Source organism: Prinia subflava, chromosome 1, assembly GCF_021018805.1.
Source record: "Prinia subflava isolate CZ2003 ecotype Zambia chromosome 1, Cam_Psub_1.2, whole genome shotgun sequence".
Taxonomy (NCBI): Eukaryota; Metazoa; Chordata; class Aves; order Passeriformes; family Cisticolidae; genus Prinia; species Prinia subflava.
Genome location: NC_086247.1, coordinates 115,515,849 through 115,537,414, shown reverse-complemented (window position 1 = coordinate 115,537,414; position 21,566 = coordinate 115,515,849). Strand labels below are relative to the sequence as shown.

General features: G+C 40.1%; 1 protein-coding gene across 9 annotated transcripts in view; it reads right to left on the bottom strand.

The window, feature by feature from the left end:
• THRB (thyroid hormone receptor beta) overlaps nt 1-21,566 on the bottom strand; it is a 170,356-nt gene that overhangs the window by 36,569 nt on the left and 112,221 nt on the right. For 8 of the 9 annotated variants that reach the window (XM_063408881.1, XM_063408888.1, XM_063408872.1 and 5 more), the window contains one exon: nt 13,977-14,041. In XM_063408881.1, the coding sequence (XP_063264951.1) occupies nt 13,977-13,983 (7 nt within the window). In that variant the 5' untranslated portion in view covers nt 13,984-14,041. Of the gene's footprint in view, nt 1-553; nt 1,002-13,976; nt 14,042-21,566 lie in introns of those variants that run through there. The other variant, XM_063408935.1, reaches the window with a different exon arrangement.

Genomic DNA, 21,566 nt, shown 5'->3' with positions numbered 1-21,566 from the left:
AACAAGAAGTCCCACTTGAGCTCTGTACATGCACTAACTGCAGCTTTGGGTATGGTTAATAACAAGAAAGAAGGCAAACAACACAGTCACAGGTGAGAGCTGAACACCCTGAAAGTAGAAAAGAAGGCTTTCTTTTGTCTTTTAATTTTTAATGTATCAAAGATATGCTTTATTTTAAAAGGTCAGGTTCAGAAAAGATTTTTGATCAGCTTAAAAAGATCATAAAGGGAGAGAAAATTACTTTTTAAAAGCTCTAAAATAAGAGATATTATTTTGTATTAGGTATCACGTAGAAAAGCCCAGTAAGTACCCATCACACTGTCATAATGGCTCTTCACAAAGCTACTAAAATTATAGAAGAGAAAACTAAAAACCACAATTACCACTGATGAAAAAAAAATTAAAAAGATTGGTAGCAAGAAAACATCCCCACATAACAATGCTTTTATCAATGGCCAAACCCCTGACAGTAAACAAAGACATAACCTGGTTTTGCTTTGTTTTGTTTTTTTCTAAATACAGCATTTGCTGTGCTCTGCATGACGTCAGTTACCTTTACACTTTTTTTCTTCTTTTTGGTATTCCTGGGCACTTGACATGATTTGAAAGTTTGCTTTTGTATGGCCTGGCTGTAAAATTGTACTAGTCCAAGCTGAAGCATGTAGGCATTGCGGAAGCTGGTGTCCATTCCTCTGGGTATCATAATTTTTGAAGTGTCTTTTCCTACAGAAACGATTTTCTGTTATGCCCACTACATTCCATTTCTGACTTCTGTCAGGAAGGTGAATCAGTCTGTCCCACAACAGGAGGCCACGTCCTGGATGTTTGGCAAATACTGCAGAGCTACAAACTGTTGGCTTTGCCAAAATCTTGCTCAGGTGTGGAGTTTTGGAAAGCAAGTGGTTTCCCAGCTCTCCTGATGCTGTGGTATTCCCGTGCATCTCCACTGGACTGCACTGATACGATGCAGAACCTTTCAGCCATGCCCATTCAGCCACCATAGTTCCCCTTCGGTAAAAGTGAATATAAAATTTTCCTGTCTGAGAATCCTGAAAAAGTAGGAAGATCTATGTGGACAGGCTAACACTAGATGTAACTTTCACAACATCACAACTACAACATGGGCCCCAGGGCAAGTTACCACCGATTTATTGCCTTGCTCATATGATCATTTGAGGTCTTGTAGGTCGAGGCTGGTCGTGAACAAGTTTCAGATACTTAAAACACAAAACATCAAGGATTCAGCCTTGTTTGACTTTGCTCTTATCGTAGGCTGACCTGAGGGACACTCTGTTACCTAAGTGTGACATTCTTATGTGGGCATGCTTAGCAGTTCCGCTTTTGCTACCTACTGCCTTTCTCCGCCTGCGGTCACAGTGGAGTATCAGAGATGCTAATTTTATCACAGGAGCACGGACACTTGGCTGCAGTGTGGATAATGAACAATACCAAAGCTGCATGATTTTATCTCATTGGTCATTGTTTATTCTTTTGTATAGAAGAAACTGAGATACCACTAGCTGACAAATTTGCAAAACTAAATATAGTCCAATTTCTACTTCTGGGCAGCAAAACTAAAATTGGTAGAAATGACCCATCAAAGATCATATTCTGTATTTAAAGAATTTATTTTATTTTAAATTATATGTAACAAAATTCAAATACAAAATAGCTGTTTAACTTGCATAAAGAAAATAGCAAATTCCAGACATTTGATGACTGATACCCACAGTGATTTTAATCATAGCAAGATTCTGCTGTTCTAATCAAGCTAAGTGTTAATTTTCCATCCATTTCACTCAGTAAAGTAACATATTAATAAGTAAGCACATGCCAAGTCATTAATTTCCAGAAAAAAATTATTCAAAGTAAATTGGGCTTTCAGTTACCTGATCTATCACAATATTGCTGTTTCTGAATCCTTTGTCTTAGGATTTCTCTTAAATGTAATATTGTTAGTACAGGACAAATTCGGAAAACTTAATCATAGTTGGTTTTAAATACTGTTACTACTGTTACCCTATGTTAATTCCTGTATGTACACACAGCTTTCATCAACATGTTATTAATTTTAGATGTAAACACCTTTTTTCTGCTAGGAATACAAGCTCACCTGACATTTGCAGCTGGAAGTCCATTTCCTCTACTCACTGTTCCTCAGCTGGACATCAATAACACAAATTTGAGAAAGTACCTGGCATCATGGACTTCAAGGCATAAGGCAGGTAAGTTACCTTCATAATTTGCCCATACCTACTTCTAGCTTTATAGATCTGCTCTTAGTTCAGACTTGATTTTCTAAGTAAAATTAAAAACTAATTCTAAATGCAGGTAATATGGCAAGAGAATATCACTTGTAGGAGGATAATCAGTTTAAAATAGAATAGTGAAAGTAACCCAGAAATACTAGGCAATTTAAAAAATATATAAAAGAACAGAATATAAAACTTTTTTTCATAATTTGAACACTTTGATATTCTCCTGACTTCATAAATTTAAGCTGGGAGGGAGAGATAGGATTTCTTTGAAAGACCCTCTGGACCTGAGAACTTCCCCCTAAGATCTGAACTTAGACACTTCATTTTCTGTGGCACAAAGAGGAACTGGGCACTGCAACCCACCCTTCCTCTAGACTTTGCATAGCCTCGAACAGCGTACCTGGTTCAGTACAAGTCTACTCTCCCTTGAGTTACTTCACACCTTAATTATCTCCCTGCATGGATGATATTGCATCTTCACAAAATGCTGGAGTCAGGCATATGCAATATATATATTAAAAATATAGGCATTTCCATAATACACTCATAAATAGATTCATGCTTTGTCAGCTCCTTGAGCAGGCCAGTGATGTAACACACTTCTTGACCTTGTTTAGAAAAGTCAATTATATGCTCAGTTACTCAGATCTGGCTATTAGTTCTCAAGATCAGTGATTTGCAATCCAGGCTGTTCATTCTCATTAGGCAAAAATTTCTATACCTTTTCCCCAAATTTATCTTTGATTTTAAAGGCCATCTTAGCTGTCTTTTAGCCTATGAGGATTTGTGTTAACTTTGATTTTAATTAAAACCCATACATTCATGACTATGGTAAAAATTCTGTCCCGCAAGTATTCAGAGAGGGTGTCACATAAGGCTTATAGATTTTTACCTTTAACAGGAACTCCAAAACCCTTCATAACTTAAAAAATAAAATCAAAACATATTTTCCAAATTCTTTGTTTGAAAAGCATCTGTGGGACTTTCAAATATGATTACAAACACATTTAATCTATGAGAAGAAAATGATTTTATTACAGTTTCCATCATTTGGAATTTACCCAGGCAGAGTTAACCAAGGCCAGCCAAACATCAGGAAGCTACGTGCTCTCTTTTCCTGTTAGTTCCCTCTGAAAATTGTCTCACTATTTTGTCTGCCATTTTAGCTATAGTTCATTTAATTTTACAAGTTTCCATTTTATTTCATAAATTCTCCTCAGTCACCAGGGACATTTCACATTCAAGTTTTGCTGGTCAAAGATTAGGTTGCAAGGAACTACCACTGAGGACTCTTATATTTTGTCTCCTTTTCTTGTACTTCATATACTGTGGCACAGTGGATGTTTATGTCTTAAATTACCATTCATCTTATTATTATGTTAAATTAGTTTAATGAGAGGACTACATTATTTATTCTATTCCACTGGTTCTAACAAACATATTGCCTGAATTTCTCAAAGGACTTTTTTTTTTTTTTTTAAACAAAATACACATATGAAATATCCTGCATCTGCTCTTGGTCTTCTCAACACAAAATCTTTGAAAAAGGTTGATAACGTAATTTTGTCTCAAGCCCTTACTTATAAGAGAAGCATCTCTCCCTCTAGCTACTGTTAAAATGGCTATAATCAAGGCAGGAAGCAGTACAGCCTATTAGGATGAACCATGACTAAAACCACAGGCCCTGTTTCAGAGTTAAGAGCGACTAACAAACAGAGCCAGAGCTCTTCTCATCAAGGAATCATCATGCAATTTCAAAATGCACATTGTAGCAACAACAGGCAGCTCAGCAGTCAACAGGTCAAAATACTTCCTCAAATTCCCATCAAAAGGTTTTTTAAAAGGAATTTTGGTTTTATAGAAGGAAAGTTTTAGCAGATGAACTGTCCATTAAGCTTAACTAAAAGGATAGGCAAGGGGAATTCTTTTATTACAGGCCAAAGGAAATACTCCTTAATGGATAATTGTGACCTGATCTCAGACATGCAATGTTATCTGAATGTCAGTATATACAGGACTACAAAAATATATGGAACCATTAATTTGTTTTCGTCTCAGTGATGTGGGTTTTTTCCCAATTCACTAATAGTACAACAGTGGTCAAAGAAGCACTACACAAAAAGCTCTCCCATTTTTAGTACAACTCAAGTGAAGAGAGGCATTAAGTTGTTTGTCCAGAAAGATGGAAGGTAGCAGCCAGCCAGCCAGGAGGAGAGTGTTTCCTGCTAGAATGAGCTGTATACAAACCCTGAACTTTGATCCTGACAAAAACTCAGAGTACACAAAAACCACACTGAAAGAGTGCCTGTTCCCCATGCTCACAACAACCTTAGAGACACTGCATGAAATTCCCCCTGCTGTGCCCTGAGAGCTACACTAATTTTCCTTGCTTGGGATCTGCCCTGTTGCAATCAAGGCTGGATTTGCATTACCATTATTAGTATTACTGTTTTATACCACAGTAGCTCCAGTTAACAGCTAGATCCATTGGCGATGAAAGCTGCTGTGACCACACAGGCAAGCAGTCCCCGCTCCTCAGAGACAGACTACATTGCTCACACTTTTTGGGGGAGTGCAAACATTTATTTTTCACCTTCAGCAACAGGCTGTCACTTAAGCAAAAGGTAAATTAACAGTACTGGGATGTCAGAGGATTGCTGTTTTCCCAGTTACAGAGACACTTCCTCTAACAACAAAAAGTTTTTACATTCCAAAACTGCTCACAGCAGAATTTCCACAGAAAATTCTCTCTATACAGTATTTCAATTTGCGGCTCATCAAAATAGTGGCAAGTAGGAAAGCAACTTAGAGATCTCTGAATTGTCATTAACTTCCTTGATTGCAAAACATACATAATAAAGTTTTGCCTTTTTGGATATTTGAGGTTTACTGAAAAAAGAGCAGCAAAGACAACAAGCACTTCACAGGTTTGGTTTTTTGTTTTGCCGTTGAAGCATGCAAGCATGTAAGGACACTGAAGTGGGCTGGCTTCAGAGAGATCAACCAAGGCAAATGTAATCAGGATTAGGACTGAGGGATGCACAGTAGGTTGTTGAAGCAGCCTAGCTTTGTATGGACTCAGTCAACTAACACCAGAGGATTTTTACTTGATGACTTGAGAGGGAAAAAAAAAAAAAGCAACCAAGCTACATTTAAAGGACATGTCCCCAGTGAAGTTAACACCTGATTCATACTTTGTTCCAGCATTTTAAACCCCACAAAGTTACTCTAAGTAAAAGCACGTAAAGTTTTCATGTGTGTTAGAGCTGGGAAAGACAAAACCATCTGTGTCAGGCAAGGCTAAGGTTTCATTTCTTTGTCATTAATCTTGCTGTCAGTTCACAGCATTTTATTTTCTCTCATTTATTTTGCTGCTTCTCTCCTCTTCCTCTTTTCTCTCTCATCCTTCTGTTTGCTCCCAAAAAAAGGGATAGAATTTTCTCTTTATGCTTCCTTATAAAAGAGGGAATCACTTCACAACTGAGTTTCACAACTTTTAAACTAGGCTCATATGACCATTGAATAAGCAGAAGGACGGAGACCAGCTCACACAGACTAGCCAGATTCTTCTTCTTAAATATGCAAATTCTGCCTCTGTTAATGTGCTAAATAAAACCTTTGAGAACAGTTGATTTCTTTCCTAAATTTTTAAAATATAAAAATTACAGTGCCTATAAGAAAAAAATTGTCGAGTGAAAGGAACTGTAGCAGACAGAACTAGCAATGTCTACTGAAACCATTAGGTGGTTTTCAGTATTTCAGAAGCATGTGCATATGTGTATGCTTGTGGAAGTAAACAGCCAGGGTTATTTAATCCAGGACTGTTGTCCTGCTACTTGCTTTAGCAATGGCAATGTTATACAATATTTAAATATTACATTTTAGAATATGGATTTCAAGATTAAATTTCAATATTTCCAATCTTTTGGACAAGTATTAAATCACCATGAAAGAAGAGTGCACAGATAATTACAATAAACTTTGTAAACAGTTTCTAATGTATTTAGAAAAGGCAACATTAGGAACCGTGCAATAAACAGTGTAATAGCTTTATCCTTGCTCTTGATATATCTTAATGAGCTCCTCTGTGAATCAGTGCAATCAGTTTTTAAAAACACAATAAATTTCCATTAACTTTTAAAGTAATATTATACATATACTTATCAAGAGCTGGGGTTGACATTATGCTCAAATTTCTAAACATGAGAAAAAATTAATCAGAGAAAAAGAATACCCAGAAGAACATGACAGTTCATCTGTAAGTTGATCAGAGACAGGTTCTGAGCACAGAGGAGCAAACAGTTCAGGGTTCAGGGTCTTGGTATGTAAAGAGCTCTCTGAAAACCTGTCCTTTGAGAAATGAACAGGAATTGTATAGACCAATATGCAATCTTGTAGCAGCTACAGATAAAACAAACTTACTGAAAGAAATGAATGACCAAAGCTAGCTATATGGGGAAAAGCAGTAAAATACCAGGACACACCATGGAACTAGAACAGTGGTGCTAACCAATACAGACACATAGATGCTAAATGCATTCTTGGCTCTCACAGTTCTGCATGACACATGGGAAGGAGTTATTCTGAGAAAAAGCTATACCTGAACCCCAAGGGCTCACCTGGCTACTGTTCTACAATAGGAGTGGTAAGTGGATACCCAGGGAAGAGTAAGAACAAAGCAAGCACGTATGAGAGTTCCACCAAGAGTGTCTCCCCAGCCACTCCTCAGCCCAAGGGACAGCCTGAACCCTTGTGGCCTTTCTATAATGCAGCAATACCCAATGGATATCTCTTTGAACTACAGCCCAGTCTACTCTTGTGCACATCTCCGGCAAGGAATCTCAGTGTCTATCTCTTCATGTGCAGAACCACCTCCCTCTGTTTGTTTTAAAACAACATTGATTTAATTCCCCACAGACAGCAATCCACCTCTCCAGGGCTCATTTTGCACACTACTGTTGGTATAAATACAGGAATGTTAATGGATGTTTACCCTCCTCATGTTGTGTTACATAATTCTTGTGGTGCCTGGGAACCTATTAAAATAAAAGTGAGAAGACAAAACAGCATTTTCAGAATATGGCTCAAAATACATAAGCCAGATCTTTAAAAACAAGTAAGTTACAGTGAAACCATTTAGGAATCACTTCCACAAATCACTTCAGATCACTGCCACCTTTTTCTGATTTTTTTTCCTGATTCTGAATTTTACTTTCCTCATGAGCTTTCAAATCAATTCACATAGTCTTTCTGTGATCTCTCATTAGACCTTCCACTTCTTCCCACTGGGGAGTGGGCAGTATATCTGGCTGCTGTTTGCTATCAAAATCCTGGGGATACATGCACATCATTGCAGCTCTTTCTTTTTTCATGGTGGTAAAATAGTTCAATTTATTTTGGTTCTGAAACTGCTTTAAGAGACAGCCACTATCTTGCAATATCACCTCTCATTGAAGGACTGAGGTTTGAGGAATGGCCAGGTAAAACAAAGGTACTAAAACTAGCAGTCTTGACAAACATGTAATTTGTTAAAGACAAAAAAGATAAATAAACAAATAAAGTTTGCCCAAACAATGCAGTCAAAGCTTCCTCAGTAAGAACGACAGATTTGGATGTGAGGAGAGAATTCTTTTAACTTCAAATAAACTGAAGTTTGGTACAGCTCCAAACCATTTTCAGAAATACAACAAAACAATAGTGAAAGGCCTTTGTGTATGGCAACATTTACACATTTCCTTAAGCTTTTGTCTTCCTGTATGATAAACACTGTAGCAAATCTGATGTTTTAAAGAACATAATGAGAAGTGCATTTAGTGAATTTAAAAGGTATTTCTATATGAAAATAACTGGAAAATGCCCAATTGGATTGATCCTACAGTTTGCCGACAGCTTTACAATCGGCACAAAAAAAAATTACAGTCCTCTCTACATATAGGAATTAATACCAAGGACAAGTGTTGTAAGTTCATTGCTCTGACATACAGTTATCAAAAGAACTAAACAGTGGTCTGTGGTCAGGCTCTTGAAGATCATAAAATGGCAGGCTGCAACTCCTGTGGCAAGCAGGGCAAAGTGCTGTATTTTATAGGCTATTGAAGAGAAGACTTAGAAAAAACAGGACATTTTACTCCTTTTAAATAACTACTCTAAAAACCTCTTGCCTGTAAAATGAACAAGTACATTTTATACTGACAACATTTTGCAGCCCTCCTAACCTGATGCCAGTGGTGAAACACAGCTACACAGTCTAAGAATTGCACTCAGAATTTCAAATACAACAGTCTGCTCCCATCAGAAACAACTCTCAGAAAAATGAGTTAGTAAAACAAACAGCTCTGGCTTAAATAAAATTACTACAGAAAGGGACTAAATATACTGATAGATCATTAAAAACAAAATAGAAAAAAATCAGCATTAACATAATGAAATGCATTTAAAATGTCTAGAAAATGCTACAAACTAAAAAAAATTACTGCTACTAAAAAAAAAAAAAAACCACATTTGTTTTCTCTGTTTTTTGTGAAATCTAATCAGATCCCCTGCCCCCTCCTTTTTTTTTTGAAAATGTATGATCTTTTGTGGAAAAAACAGCAGGTATTTGTAAGTTGGAAAGAAAACACAACATATTAAAGAATTGCATAAAATTTGAAACATTACAAAATGTTTCCCAGACTACCTGGCTTTTGTATTTATATAGCACATTCATAAAGCACTTTTAAAAATATTAAATTTTGAACCAAAAAAAAAGAGTAAAATTAACCCAGAGTGTCTGTAACCTAGAACTTAGCAAGTGTGGTATTTTTAACTGCATATTCAGAAATATGCTTCTAAGTAATAAGAGCCATCATGGAGTGATTCATAGCTTCATGCAAAAACATCCCACAATATAAATCTTGTTAACCTTTTGAAAATCCCCAAAAGCTCATTACAAAGCTGCTGAATCCTGGTGTAACAAAACCTTATATTAAAGTATTTACTGTCCTCCTAGAAAGTCCATTACTTAAAAGAAATAATACACTTGAGTTAGTTGGATTTTATCATGGTCTAGCAGGCAGAGAAGTGTCAGACAGTGATGTATGTCAAATTAAATTATCCTACGAAAACCATTACAGAAATTCAGGAGAAATAATTTCTCAGCTGATGTTAAACAATAAACTGTTCTCTGGCTGAAATAATGTCAAGTTTACAGGGTAATGAGCATTACAGTGAAAAGACTCATGAAGAAAATGTGGTACCTTTCCTATTCTATTACTTTTCTCAGTTCTTGGAAACTACGTGCAACACCCTTGGAGACACTGGTTTTCAAATGGATTTGTTGTACAAAAGCTGATTAATTTTCTTCTCCAAATGAGGGACCTGTTTCAAGAAACGTTGCATATTAAATTCTACTTACTGAAAATATGCATTTATGACATTTAAATTATATTCCCCGATGTAAGCACTTAATTTTATTATAATTCCTATCTTGATCTAACTTCACAGTCATTACCAAATAGAACAGTGTGGATATTTGTGTAGAAGCACAATGACTGAGTTGATTTTGAAGCTCCCAAGTAAAAGCAGAGTAAAACCTCAGCCTTACTGAAATCAGTGAAAGAACTGCTGCAGTTTTTATTGGAACCACTATTACACTCTTTACAGTCTCTCTTCATCTGCCATGAAGGTAAAAATTATGAGATTTACTGTAGTCTACACATAGTATTTTTTAGGTTTTAGAATCCATTCTTGAATTTCTTCTTCAGTTTTCACTCTAGTAAATAAAGTAAGATGAAAATATGTCTCAAGGTTTGTCCTGCATTTTGGGAGAAGATGCACTGAAGGGAGCCTTCAGTGACAGCTGTGGCCAGTGAATAGTGATGCTAAACCAGAAGCTTCATTACAGTGTTAAAATAGAAAGAAACTTTTAAAATTATTTTACGTACTTATTTATTTGAAAGTATTCTAATTTCTCATTCCTCTCAATGAGAAAATAGCACTTTCCAACTTTTTTAGTTGTGCCAAGTTTCTCTGTTGTGCAAATGTATGCACATGAAAGAACTTGCTCTTATTGCTAAGATAGTACTAATTTTATAATGCTGACAAAGTTTTTTTTTTCTCAGACATTACTCTGTGGGCAGCAATTGTTGGTGTCAAGTGTAAAACTGCTGATGAACACTGTTGTTACAGAAAACAAATCATACCCTGGGCTGCATCCAAAGCAGTGTGGCCACCAGGAGAAGCAGTGTGGCAAGGAAGGAGATTCTGTCCCTCTATTCCGCTCTCATGAGACCCCACCTGGAGCACAGCATCCAGCATCCAGCTCTGGGGTCCTCAGAACAGGAAGGACACGGACCTGTGAGTCCAGAGGAGGGCCACCAAGATGATCACAGGAATCAAACACCTCTCCTATAACAAAAGCTTGAAAAAGTTGAATCTGTTCAGCTTTGAAGAGGGAAAGCTCTGGGGAGACGTATTGTGGCTTTTTAGTACCTGAAGGGGGCTTCTAGGAAAGAGGGGGACAAATTTTTTAGCCTGTTGAAACAGGACATGGAGTCAGTTTAGATTAGATATAAGGCAGGTTTTTACAATGCAGATGTTAAAATATTGCAACAAGTTGCTCAGAGAAGGGGCACCCCAGCCCTGGTAACACTCACAATCAGATTAGATGGGCATCTGAGAAACCTAATCTAGCTGAAGATGTCCCTGCTCATTGCAGGGGGAACTGGATGAGACCACTTTTAAAGGTCCTTTCCTACCCAAGTCATTCTGTGATTCTACAAAAGACAAATCACATTCAATAAAAACAATGTTTCAAAACAGAAAAGCTAAACTTTCAGATTTGCTTTGCTGCATTTAAGTGTGTGATGGCTCATCTGAAAACGATTTACTTTACCAAGCTTCAGTTAATGAGAACAGACATACGAGTCAGACATAACACTCAAAGACATACTATGTCCATTTCTCCTGAAGCGTCCCTTTATCTCAATGTTTGGCCATCATCTGTGCTAGGCCTAAAAAAACCTGGCCGGGCAAGTCTTGACACCTAGAACTGGCAGAGCTGCAAAAACAAAATGACAAACACTCTGTCTACAAAACCTGTAGGTCCAGCTTTTCACTTGTCTGCTTCTTATGACATCAAGAACTCAATATTAGGTTGTTCATTAACTCTATCTGTATTGCTGGGTGAACGCTGTATTTTAAGGAAAAGAAAGAGTAGCTTCAACTCATTAATTCAGTATTTGTGTTACAGTTAACTTTTTGCGTGCAAATATTTTACATCACACATTCACTCTGCTTTTTGTTTTTAATTTTATTAACTTTCAAGTAAGGACTTCTGTATTTCTGAAATCCTTCCATGGTACCCATAACTTTGAAATTCCCAAAATAATTTTGGCAAATTAGAACCCTCTCTATTAAAACTCTATTAAAAGGTATAAGCACATAAAATAATTACACCAGTGTGTATTTTTAAAGACGAGATGTCAAAATATTCAAAATATTTTTCTTATGGAAACTGCAAATGTACTAAAGCCTGGTTTTACTGTCAAGGTCAAATTCTACAATCTGCTGTCAGAAAAACTTCTCTAGATTGCACTAGAACCTGAAGGCTTTCGGGCAGTGCCTACAAGTGGAAAATACATACCGCAGTAGAAACATAACATATGGGGAGAAAAATTATCTATCAAAAATACAGAATAATACAGCCTGTTATTTTAGCCAGCTGGTTTGGTTTCATATTAGATTCTGCTCCCATATTCCAGTGACTCAGTAACAGAATCTAAACTTCCATTATCATTCATTAGAAAAGGACTCTTGTCTGGCTCCGGATCATGGTATTTATGAAGTTTTTATAGTTTGAAAAGTTTGAAAGACTTTCATTTTATCCATGCTTCTCATCACATTTACACTCATGTAGGAAATGTCATTCCTATAACCAGAAACAGAAAATACGAACTGCTCATAATGGAACGTGTTGGACATCTGCAGTTGTACGAACAGTCATCTCCATCTCAATCTTTTTTTTTTTTTTTTTTTGGCTTCATGATAATTTCTTTGCACATATTTGTTCTGCTGAATTCTGTTAAAAGAAATACAGAAAGTATAGATCCTTCCAATTAGGCTTTGTGTTTCTCTGTGCTTAGCAGAGCTGCCCTGCCAGAGGCAAGGCCAGAGAGACACGATTGATTGGAGTGCTAATGGAAAATCTCCACAAACCCACCCTCCACGGGAAGCCACAGACCCAACAGATAAGGTGAGGATAAAGCGGGTACAACTGCGTTTCCTTCCTCATCTCTCGCCATCACACAGCAGAAGCTATTAACTGCTCCCTACAAAACCACAGTGACGTCAAGCCCTGTAGCAAAATGCCATAAAACACAGTTTAGCACAAGGAAGCACACAACAGAGAGTTGGAAGAGACTAAGTTACATGCCAGTGCTTTAAATTCTTCCAAAACAGGCATCTGCCAAATGAAATCACCATGCCCAGAATGCCTGCAGGACAATGCAAAACCACTCTAGCAGGGCCTGCCAACGCAGCCTAAGGACAGTAACTCCTTCCTGATCCTCATGTGGCAGTGATGCTAAGTCAGAGCCTGACACACCAACGAGGGTCAATACTCCATTCCACAAAATGCCTCAGTGCTCTCTGCTTCATTCTTATATTTGTCTCTGCTTCAATAAGCAGCAAAGAAACCATAAAAAGACACACCTTTTCATATTCTCAAATAATATGTTTTACTATGAATGCATGTATTTACATAATACTCTGTTTCTTCCAATGAATTCTACCCTCTACCTCTTATCTAGAAACCTAAAGAAGACCATCTGGCCAGTACAAATGGACAGGAGCCTTCTAGGGAAAAGGAAAAGAAAATTGATCTGCATAGTCAAGTAAAAATAAACTGTCCCTTGGGCAGAACACCAGTCTTGTTAGTGATGATTTTTCCTATGTAGCACACACATGCTGTATTTTGCAGGTTTTTAAAAGGTCCTGTTTATGCACTTGGCTCTTAAAACACACAATGACAAACAGTATCAGTAGAGCATTTTCATAGGCAAATTGATGAATACTAGAACAAATTCTGGAAGTCTGAAATTATCTGGCCTTCTATATGATCTCCACATGATAAGCACGTCTTGCTAAACACCCTGTTCCGGGATTAGATACAAGGGGGTTCTGACACAGCTAATTTATGTGTAACCTTCAGCTGCTTTGCAACTGGCCGGGATAAGATGGTTAAGCAGGCTTAAAATGGTTAATGGTCATGTCAACTCTGGATCTTCAGCCCACTTGCAGACCTAGTCAATAATTCTCTGAAGAGTACTTGGCAGCCTATGTAAAATAAGTTTGACTGTCTCACTTTGAAGCTCAGGGGATATGTCCATGTTACAAAGTAACTCAGGCAAGGATATTCAGCAGAAACTGTTCCTGTGCTGGCAGCTTCAGCAGGAATGCTGAAGTTGGGATGTGCATTTAGAACAAAAAACAACGATGTGCGGGAAGGCAAACTAAGGATGATGAAAGTTTCAAAAATGTTGGGGAAGATTACTATGTGTCCCACATCTCTATGCTCTGGATGGAGGAAACATTTCCATTCCCAGCACCAATCAATTCAGAAATTTTTAAGGAAGCATTTTTCAATAAAGATTTCAATAAATATTTAGCAATATTTATTGAAATATTTCACTCCAGAAAGGCAAGAAATATTGCACAGATGTTCTTATTAAATATGATTACCTGACATACTGCTGGGAGTTATGGATATGTAATCATTCTTGTCCTTCTTCTGTCACCAATGTCACCTGCCAAAAAAAAAGGAAAAAAACTCCATGTAATATGTTCATAAATGTTCATCTCCAGAATATCACTAACATTTAACCAAGATGGAACCTTCTGGATCTCGAATAGCATGGTCCATGCCTGATGGCTTAACACATTAAATTCAAAGCATTTTGCTTAGCTGCATGAGGTGACAAATGTAAATCAGGTCCAAAACATGGTGGACTGGAGGAACTGTGGTTAACAGAGATTTCCAAATGTAATGTAATGCAATGTTTAAAAGCTTATGCCTACTGATGTTGACAAAAAAAATGCTTCTGCCCACTTCATGGAATACTTCCCATTATTTTTTTTTGCAGAAGTTCCTCTAAGTCTTTTATGTGACTTTAGGAGCTAACTGGTTTCTGCTTTACAGTTTCTAACAATACATGCCCATTACTCTCAAGTTCAGTAAAAACAGAGGATTCAAAGGGGTTAGAAATTTTCTGTCACATTTACACTGATTCTTACTCAGTCATTTGAAGCCCAAAAGACTGACTTTTACAAAGTTCTGGGATGTAAATAGTAATTTTACTCATATGGTAGAAAATTAATTTACACGTACTTAACACTTAACTTTTGAACAATGACATCTATTTTATTAACAAGACATCGGCAGCTGTGAAGAAATGAATCTGGCACTTTAAAGCCTTGTTTTTGATATTTAAATCGTGTCCCCCTTTCATATGTCCATAAACACACACACACCCACACCCTGACATACTAACTATACTCTTTTTCTCATTGGTAGCAATGATCAAAGCCCTGCAAGCTAATTTAGCACCAGGAGAGAAAGTAATGGATACCAGTTAAAACAACTTCCTTCAGTCGTGTTGGGATTTATACCAGCCCTCACGTTTTTCACACGGAGGCATCACAGGCAGCATGCCTTTGTTCAGCCATCCCTGACCAAAACACAGTGCCCAGCTGGATGATCCCAGCTCACTCCCTAATTTAAATGCCAACAATCCAACCCAAGCAGAGACAATCCTAAAGGCATTACTCCAGAATAGTGACAAGATCTCATTAGAATTTTAAAGTAAGAAATCCTGGGCCTACAAGTGACCCCAATAATGCCTGCGGAAAACTAGCCTGAGAACAGAGTCACGCTCTCTGGAACATCCCCCTGTACTCAGCACTGGTGAGGCCACACCTCAAACACTGTTTTGGGTGAGTTTTACTTCACTTTAAAAAGGTGGTTTTGAGGTGCTGCAGCATGTCCAGAGAAGGGCAACAAAGCTCATGAAGAAAACGTCCTGTGAGGAAGGGCAGAAGGAGCTGGGGTTGTTTAGCCTGGAGGAGGCTCAGGGGGAACCTCATCCCTCTCTACAACTCCCCAGAAGGAGAACATAGTGAGGTGTGACTGCATTTAGAGGAGCAGAGGAAATGGCCTTCAGCTGAGACAGGGGAAACTCAGATTAGATAATACGTAAAATTTTTCACTGTTAGGGTGGTCAATCATTGGAGTAGGTTACCCAGAGAGGTTGTGGAGTCACCATCCCTGGAGGGGTTCAAGAGGCACCTGGATCTGGTGCTGGATGATGTGTTTTAGGGGTTACTGTGGTAGTTTTGGGCTGATGTTTGGACTGGATGATCTAAAAGGCCTCCTCCAGCCCTGCTGATTCTGTGATTCTATGAACAGAAAATACCTCTTTCAATGTTACTGTGGAAATGACATTTTAGAGAGGAAGTAGAACCTCTCTTAATTGTTCTGATCATCATTTTATTGTAAGAAACTGGTCTTTGTTAACAAACGTGTGGGTTTTATTTCTTTCCATCCATTCAGTGCCACAGCCCTGTCCCTGTTTCCTCTTGGCCACGGTTTCCTCACACAGGGAATCTTTCCCTTGAAACAAATATCCTCCCCTAGCAGCGAGCTGAACATGGAGCGCATCTGCTGTGTTTCGGCAGGGGTCAGAACGAGAGAGCGGGTGAGCCGCAGTACCGGGTAATTAATGTAATTAATGTACCCGCGGCGCGGTCCCGCCGCTTCCCCTCAGCCCAGCGGCCTCCGGGGCGCTCCCACACCTCAGGCTCTGCCCAGCGACGCGCGGTGCGGGCGGCATGGCCCGAGACGGGGTGTGAGGCAGGGCCATGCCCCGCGCCCGCACACGGCCGGCTGCCGGCCCGCCAGGCGCGGGGCAGCGCCGCAGGGAAGGGGCACCGGGAGGGGCCGCGGGGCAGGGCCGCGGGGCAGGGCCGCGGGGCAGGGCCGCGGGGCAGGGCCGCGGGGCAGGGCCGCGGGGCAGGGCCGCGGGGCAGGGCCGCGGGGCAGGGCCGCGGGGCAGGGCCGCGGGGCAGGGCCGCGGGGCAGGGCCGCGGGGCAGGGCCGCGGGGCAGGGCCGCGGGGCAGGGCCGCGGGGCAGGGCCGCGGGGCAGGGCCGCGGGGCAGGGCCGCGGGGCAGGGCCGCGGGGCAGGGCCGCGGGGCAGGGCCGCGGCCTCCCCGCCCTCCCGCAGGCAGAGCCCGGCGCGGCGCGGCAGCGCCCCCTGGCGGCCGCGCGGAGCGGCCCGCGGCGCCATTCCCGGGTTTTCGCGCCTCCTTGCCTTGACCGGGCGGGCATGTCTGCATACAGCTTGAAATTAATTCACTGCTACTCAAAAAGGTCAGAATTGTTCATGATTAAAAAGAAACAAAACAAAACAAAACAAAAAAACCCAAAAAAACAATAAAGATCCAAAAATACCCCCACAAGACACAAACACACATACACCCTCCTCTCCCAAATAAAAAAGTAGGAAAAAAACCCCAAACCAACCCATAATCATAGAGTACCCGGAGCTGGAAGGGACCCACAGGGATCGTCGAAGTCCTGCTCCTGGCCCTGCACAGGACAACTGCAGGAATGAGATCCCGATGGGTCCCTTCCAACTCAGGAGATTCTATGGTTCTGTGATTCTGCAGATGGCACTGTTATAAATGCTCAGCCAATTTTCAAATTAATAAAATAATTTTTATTAATTTAAGAAAATACAGAATAAAATTTTAAACATACCAGCAATCAAAGGGCAATGCTGATAGACCCGGGATCAGCATTGCGTGAACACCTGTCACAGTCTCAGTGTGACCCCGCTGTGTTCACAAAATCCCGCCCGCTTCAAGTCCCCTTATATATTCCTTCGCTATGTTGTCTGGGCGACGTGTTTTCCTCCGATGTGGTGTCTGGTTCGTGTTTTCCTCTGATGTGGTGTCTGAGGTTCGTGTAAGCAGCCAGTGACTGAACCCTCAGCAGTCCTTGTCGCCAGACAAAGCGGTGTCTCCTTCCTTAATGGCGGTGATTAGCGTCATCTCTCCACTTAGCTACACCCTTGTCCTTTCAGAAAAGTAACTTTACAAACCTGGGCTTGCCCGTTTCTAGGGCAAAACCCTTGCTTATAAGTTAACTGTATCTTATACCTATATTCTCAACAACATATAACAAAAACCCCATGAATTGTCCCAGGTCATCTATAACAGCACCACGTGCCTGAGAGCGTTGCCTCGGGCTCCTTGAGCTCTGGCAGGTTTGGGGCTGTCACCACTTCCCTGAGGAAACAATTTATTTTGTCCTTTCTAATTTCCTAGTAATCTGAAATGATTTCTCCCTGTAGTATATTATATTGAATGGAAAGTACTGATTTCAGGCTATAATGTTCATCCTATTTGCAAAGCAAGCAAAACTGACTGAAGTTTTACAAAAGAAACTTCTTTACATGGAGAATGCAGAGCACTGGAACCCTGGGAAGTCATGGAGTCTCCCTCTCTGGGGACATTTAAAACACACCTGGACGTGTTCCTGTGTCACCTGTAACCTGCTCTAGGTGACCCTGCCTTAGCAGGGGGGGTTGGACTGGATGATCTCCAGTTCCAGAGGTTCCTTCCAACCCTAATAAGTCCATGAACTGGTAAAATATGCTCCAGCATACTTCTGACAGTGTGTTTTTACTTCATCTTTTCTCCCAAGCAAGGCACCCAAGACTTTATCTGGGCTCCTAGAAAAGACGGAATCTCATTAATCCTGTAAGGGAAGAGCAAATACTCTGCTTGATATTTGTCATGTACAAACCACACAACCAGAGGCGACAATGTAAGGTCTTTCCTTTTGCTGCTGACATCTTGGGGAACTTCAAAATCCTACACAGTTTGTCAATCCAGATTTCAGAGGATACAAATTTAGATCAGGCCTCCAATTAAAATCAGACTCTGACCCATCCCACCACATCATGGGACATCATGAACCTCAACAATACGCCATTTCCCAGAACTTAATTGTGGTTTGGTGGCTCAGTGACACACAAGCATATTTGAAGCAAACACGTGAGTGTTTTAAACAAAAATTCTGCCCTTCATGTAAATAATTAAATAATACTAAATCTAAAATTATTGGGTTTGCACCAATCTATTGAAAAGGACAAATAAAAAAGGATAAATACAATGTTCTTCAATGAATTCTGTATAAAGAGAAAAATCCTAGTTACCCTGGGAGTTTTGCCATTTTCCCTGATGAGATTAGGACCTGGCATAAAAGCAGCTGTCACTTATTTTAAAAACTAATTACAAAATAACTGTAAGAAAAGGTGGTCTTTTGTTTTGAAGCATTACACTAACATATCTGGCTTTGGCGGTCTTTTTGTGTGCCACAGTTTAAAATGGAGAGTGTGCATCCTCTTTTTCTATCTGCCTAGAGATAAAGTTTCTTGGAGCAGGTCCTGATGCTGCTGTAAATGTACAGCACCTTGCCCATCTGGCATCTCCACTAGGTCACTTTAGCAACCACCAAAAGATACACAGTAACTAGGCCCATTTCTAATACCTGCTTTGTGATGATGATTTTAGTCATCATTATGATGATTATTTAAACCATTAGTTAAAATAATGATAAATAATAATTTAAATCACAGTGATAATTAAAATATTTTATGATTTTAATAATCTTCCCAAATGTCTTGGGATCTTTTCTAAAGCGTGCTCTTATACTGCATTTTATATGCCAGAAGTAATTTCCTATTTTTCTTTCCAAGGAATGTGGCCCACAGATGGAAACACTGTGGAAATACAGAACTATTTATCCATCCTGGCACATACATAGCACAGCCTTCTGAAGGCACAACAGGGCTTCTACTTCACACGAGCAAGAATATTAAGTGGTGTCTACATTAACTGTAGCCAGTTCCTCTTGAAGGCATAGTTGTGTAAGATGTTGGAAGAAATCAGGTTCTTTTTAAAAAAGTCTAGGGCTAAAAAGTACGTGAGCAGGCACAAATGGGAAGGATGCAGATGAGTCACAGACGAGTCTCCAGTACATCAGGCCAGTAATGTCTGGGGGTCTTTACAGACACTGCAGAGTAAGTTTCTTTCTTGCCAGAAGTGACACAATTTTTATGGCTAAGCTTTGCTAACGTCACAGGGAGCAGGGAGCAGGTTTTGTTAGATTATCTTTTGTGTGTTGAGCACTTACTTGCCCACAAAAGAGCTACCCAAGGTCTCATGGCTCTGAGTCACAGTCTCTGAGCACGCAGCATCAATTCAGAGGCTCCTATCTCACGGCCTGCATGACCTCCCTGCTAGAGCGTTGCAGCAGCAGACTGGGCACTCTGCTCCTTCTCCACCACTGGCGTTACACCCTACTTTTTCCTTCTTTTCTTTCTTTAAACAAGGTAGTCCTCATGATCATATTGGATTCCTCAAATCAAAGCAGTCAAAATGTATACTGCATCCTGATACAGAGTATTGTTTCAGATCTACAGCCCTGCACCAGGAAAATAATATTCTTATACTGCCCCTAAAGACATTTTTAAAAGAGACATCTTTGGAATCTTCAGCTCCTCCAGCCTGAATTGGTGCTATTTGGAAATAATTCTCAGGCTCTGGTCTCCAATACAAAAGCAGTGTCTAGCCATATTGCCAGTTACTGCACATCCTTAATTTATTCATAAGGAAAGGCGATTAACCAATTAGCATTAATCAGTGTAGTTAGGTGTTTTCCCACTTTCACCAAGTGCCTCCTCCTTCACATGAATGTATCAGATTAACCAGTGACTATCTAACAGGAGTTTGCTGCCCAGGGGATGAGGGTGTTTTTGATGGTATTCTGATGTTTCATATTTAAATGGTGGCTGCCAGCCTCCTCTAGGCCAGGGCCAGGGTAGTTTTGTGGTTTGAATCCTGGTTCCTGTCCATACCATGAACCGCACACCTTCTGGAAGGCCTCAGGCTTCCCTTCCCACTCATCAAGCAGCTGCACAGCGTGGACAAGCACTGCTGCCTCCTGTCTCTTCTCAAGGCAGGTGGGAAAAGCAATTTTGCACCTTTCAGAAACACTGACAAGCCGCCCAGCTCCTTGCTGGACTGCTCTCTGACATCTCTCTTTAAAAGCCAGAGGAAGAGCCATGGGGCAACCTGGCTCATTTGCACAAGTCCCTCCTGTAACCCTACCTGCAATTCCCGATGTCTCTGGCTTATCCCTGGCACTCTTACACAACACTCCTACACAACGCTTGCCAGGAGCTGGGCTGCCTCCAGGGAGGCTGAGCAGAGGGGCGGGCTGCTGGCAGACCTGGGGACGGGGGATGCCTGCCCAGGTCCTGGGAGCTGACAAAAGCACTGAGCAGGATAGCACAGTGTGTAGGTTTTGGAACCGGGCACAGCGGGAAAGCTCCATCACAGTCAGAGCGAGAACTCCAGGACACCAGCCCCTCATGCTCTGCCATTCCACAAGTTATGGCACTTTTTTTTTCTTTTTTTTTTTTTTTTTCTTTTTCTTTTTTTTTCTTTTTTTTTAATCTCTCCCTTGGGGGCTATCTTGGCTTGGGAGTGATGAATTATGGGACGTATCATCTGAATATTTTGTTCTGTAAACTCCCTCTGTGGAACTTGCTCTCCCTTTTAAGTTTGTCTTCGGTGAAAAATCCAGAGTAGCAACTCCGCATCAGGAAAAATTACAAGGTAGCCCATAGGCTGTATTGATGTCTAACTGAGTTTTAAAATTTGTTTCAATATTTAATATTTCAATATTTAACAGCAAAGCAATGTTAGTATTTTGGAGCAAGTTATACAGAGGATTTTGCAAGTTATACATATTCAGTATAAAATGTACTACACCATGGCTTATGGTACATGATACATTTATCATGAGCCAGCAGTATTTCTTCCCTTGCAAAACATAATGAACGACTGTGCACTGCATGAGAAATAAAAATCTATCTAGTTTTCCAAATATGTTTATATTTGGAAAAGCACCCATAAGAAGTAGCTTGTAGGCACAAGCTCAGAAGTGGGCTTTGACTCATGCTTTTTATTGCTAGTATAGCTCAGCTCACGAGGACACAAAAAAATGCAATAAAGCATAAAATCAAAACCCACAGTGCACAGTTTATCTGTATAAACATTTGCAGTCTATCCCAAAACATAAGAACAAAAAGGCAAAGAGCTATTGAGCTTTTTAATAGGAATGTCCAGTAATTCTGTGTAATATTCCCCTTCACACAGACTCAACTCACGCTCAGCTCTGTGCAGGCATCAGCAGATTTTT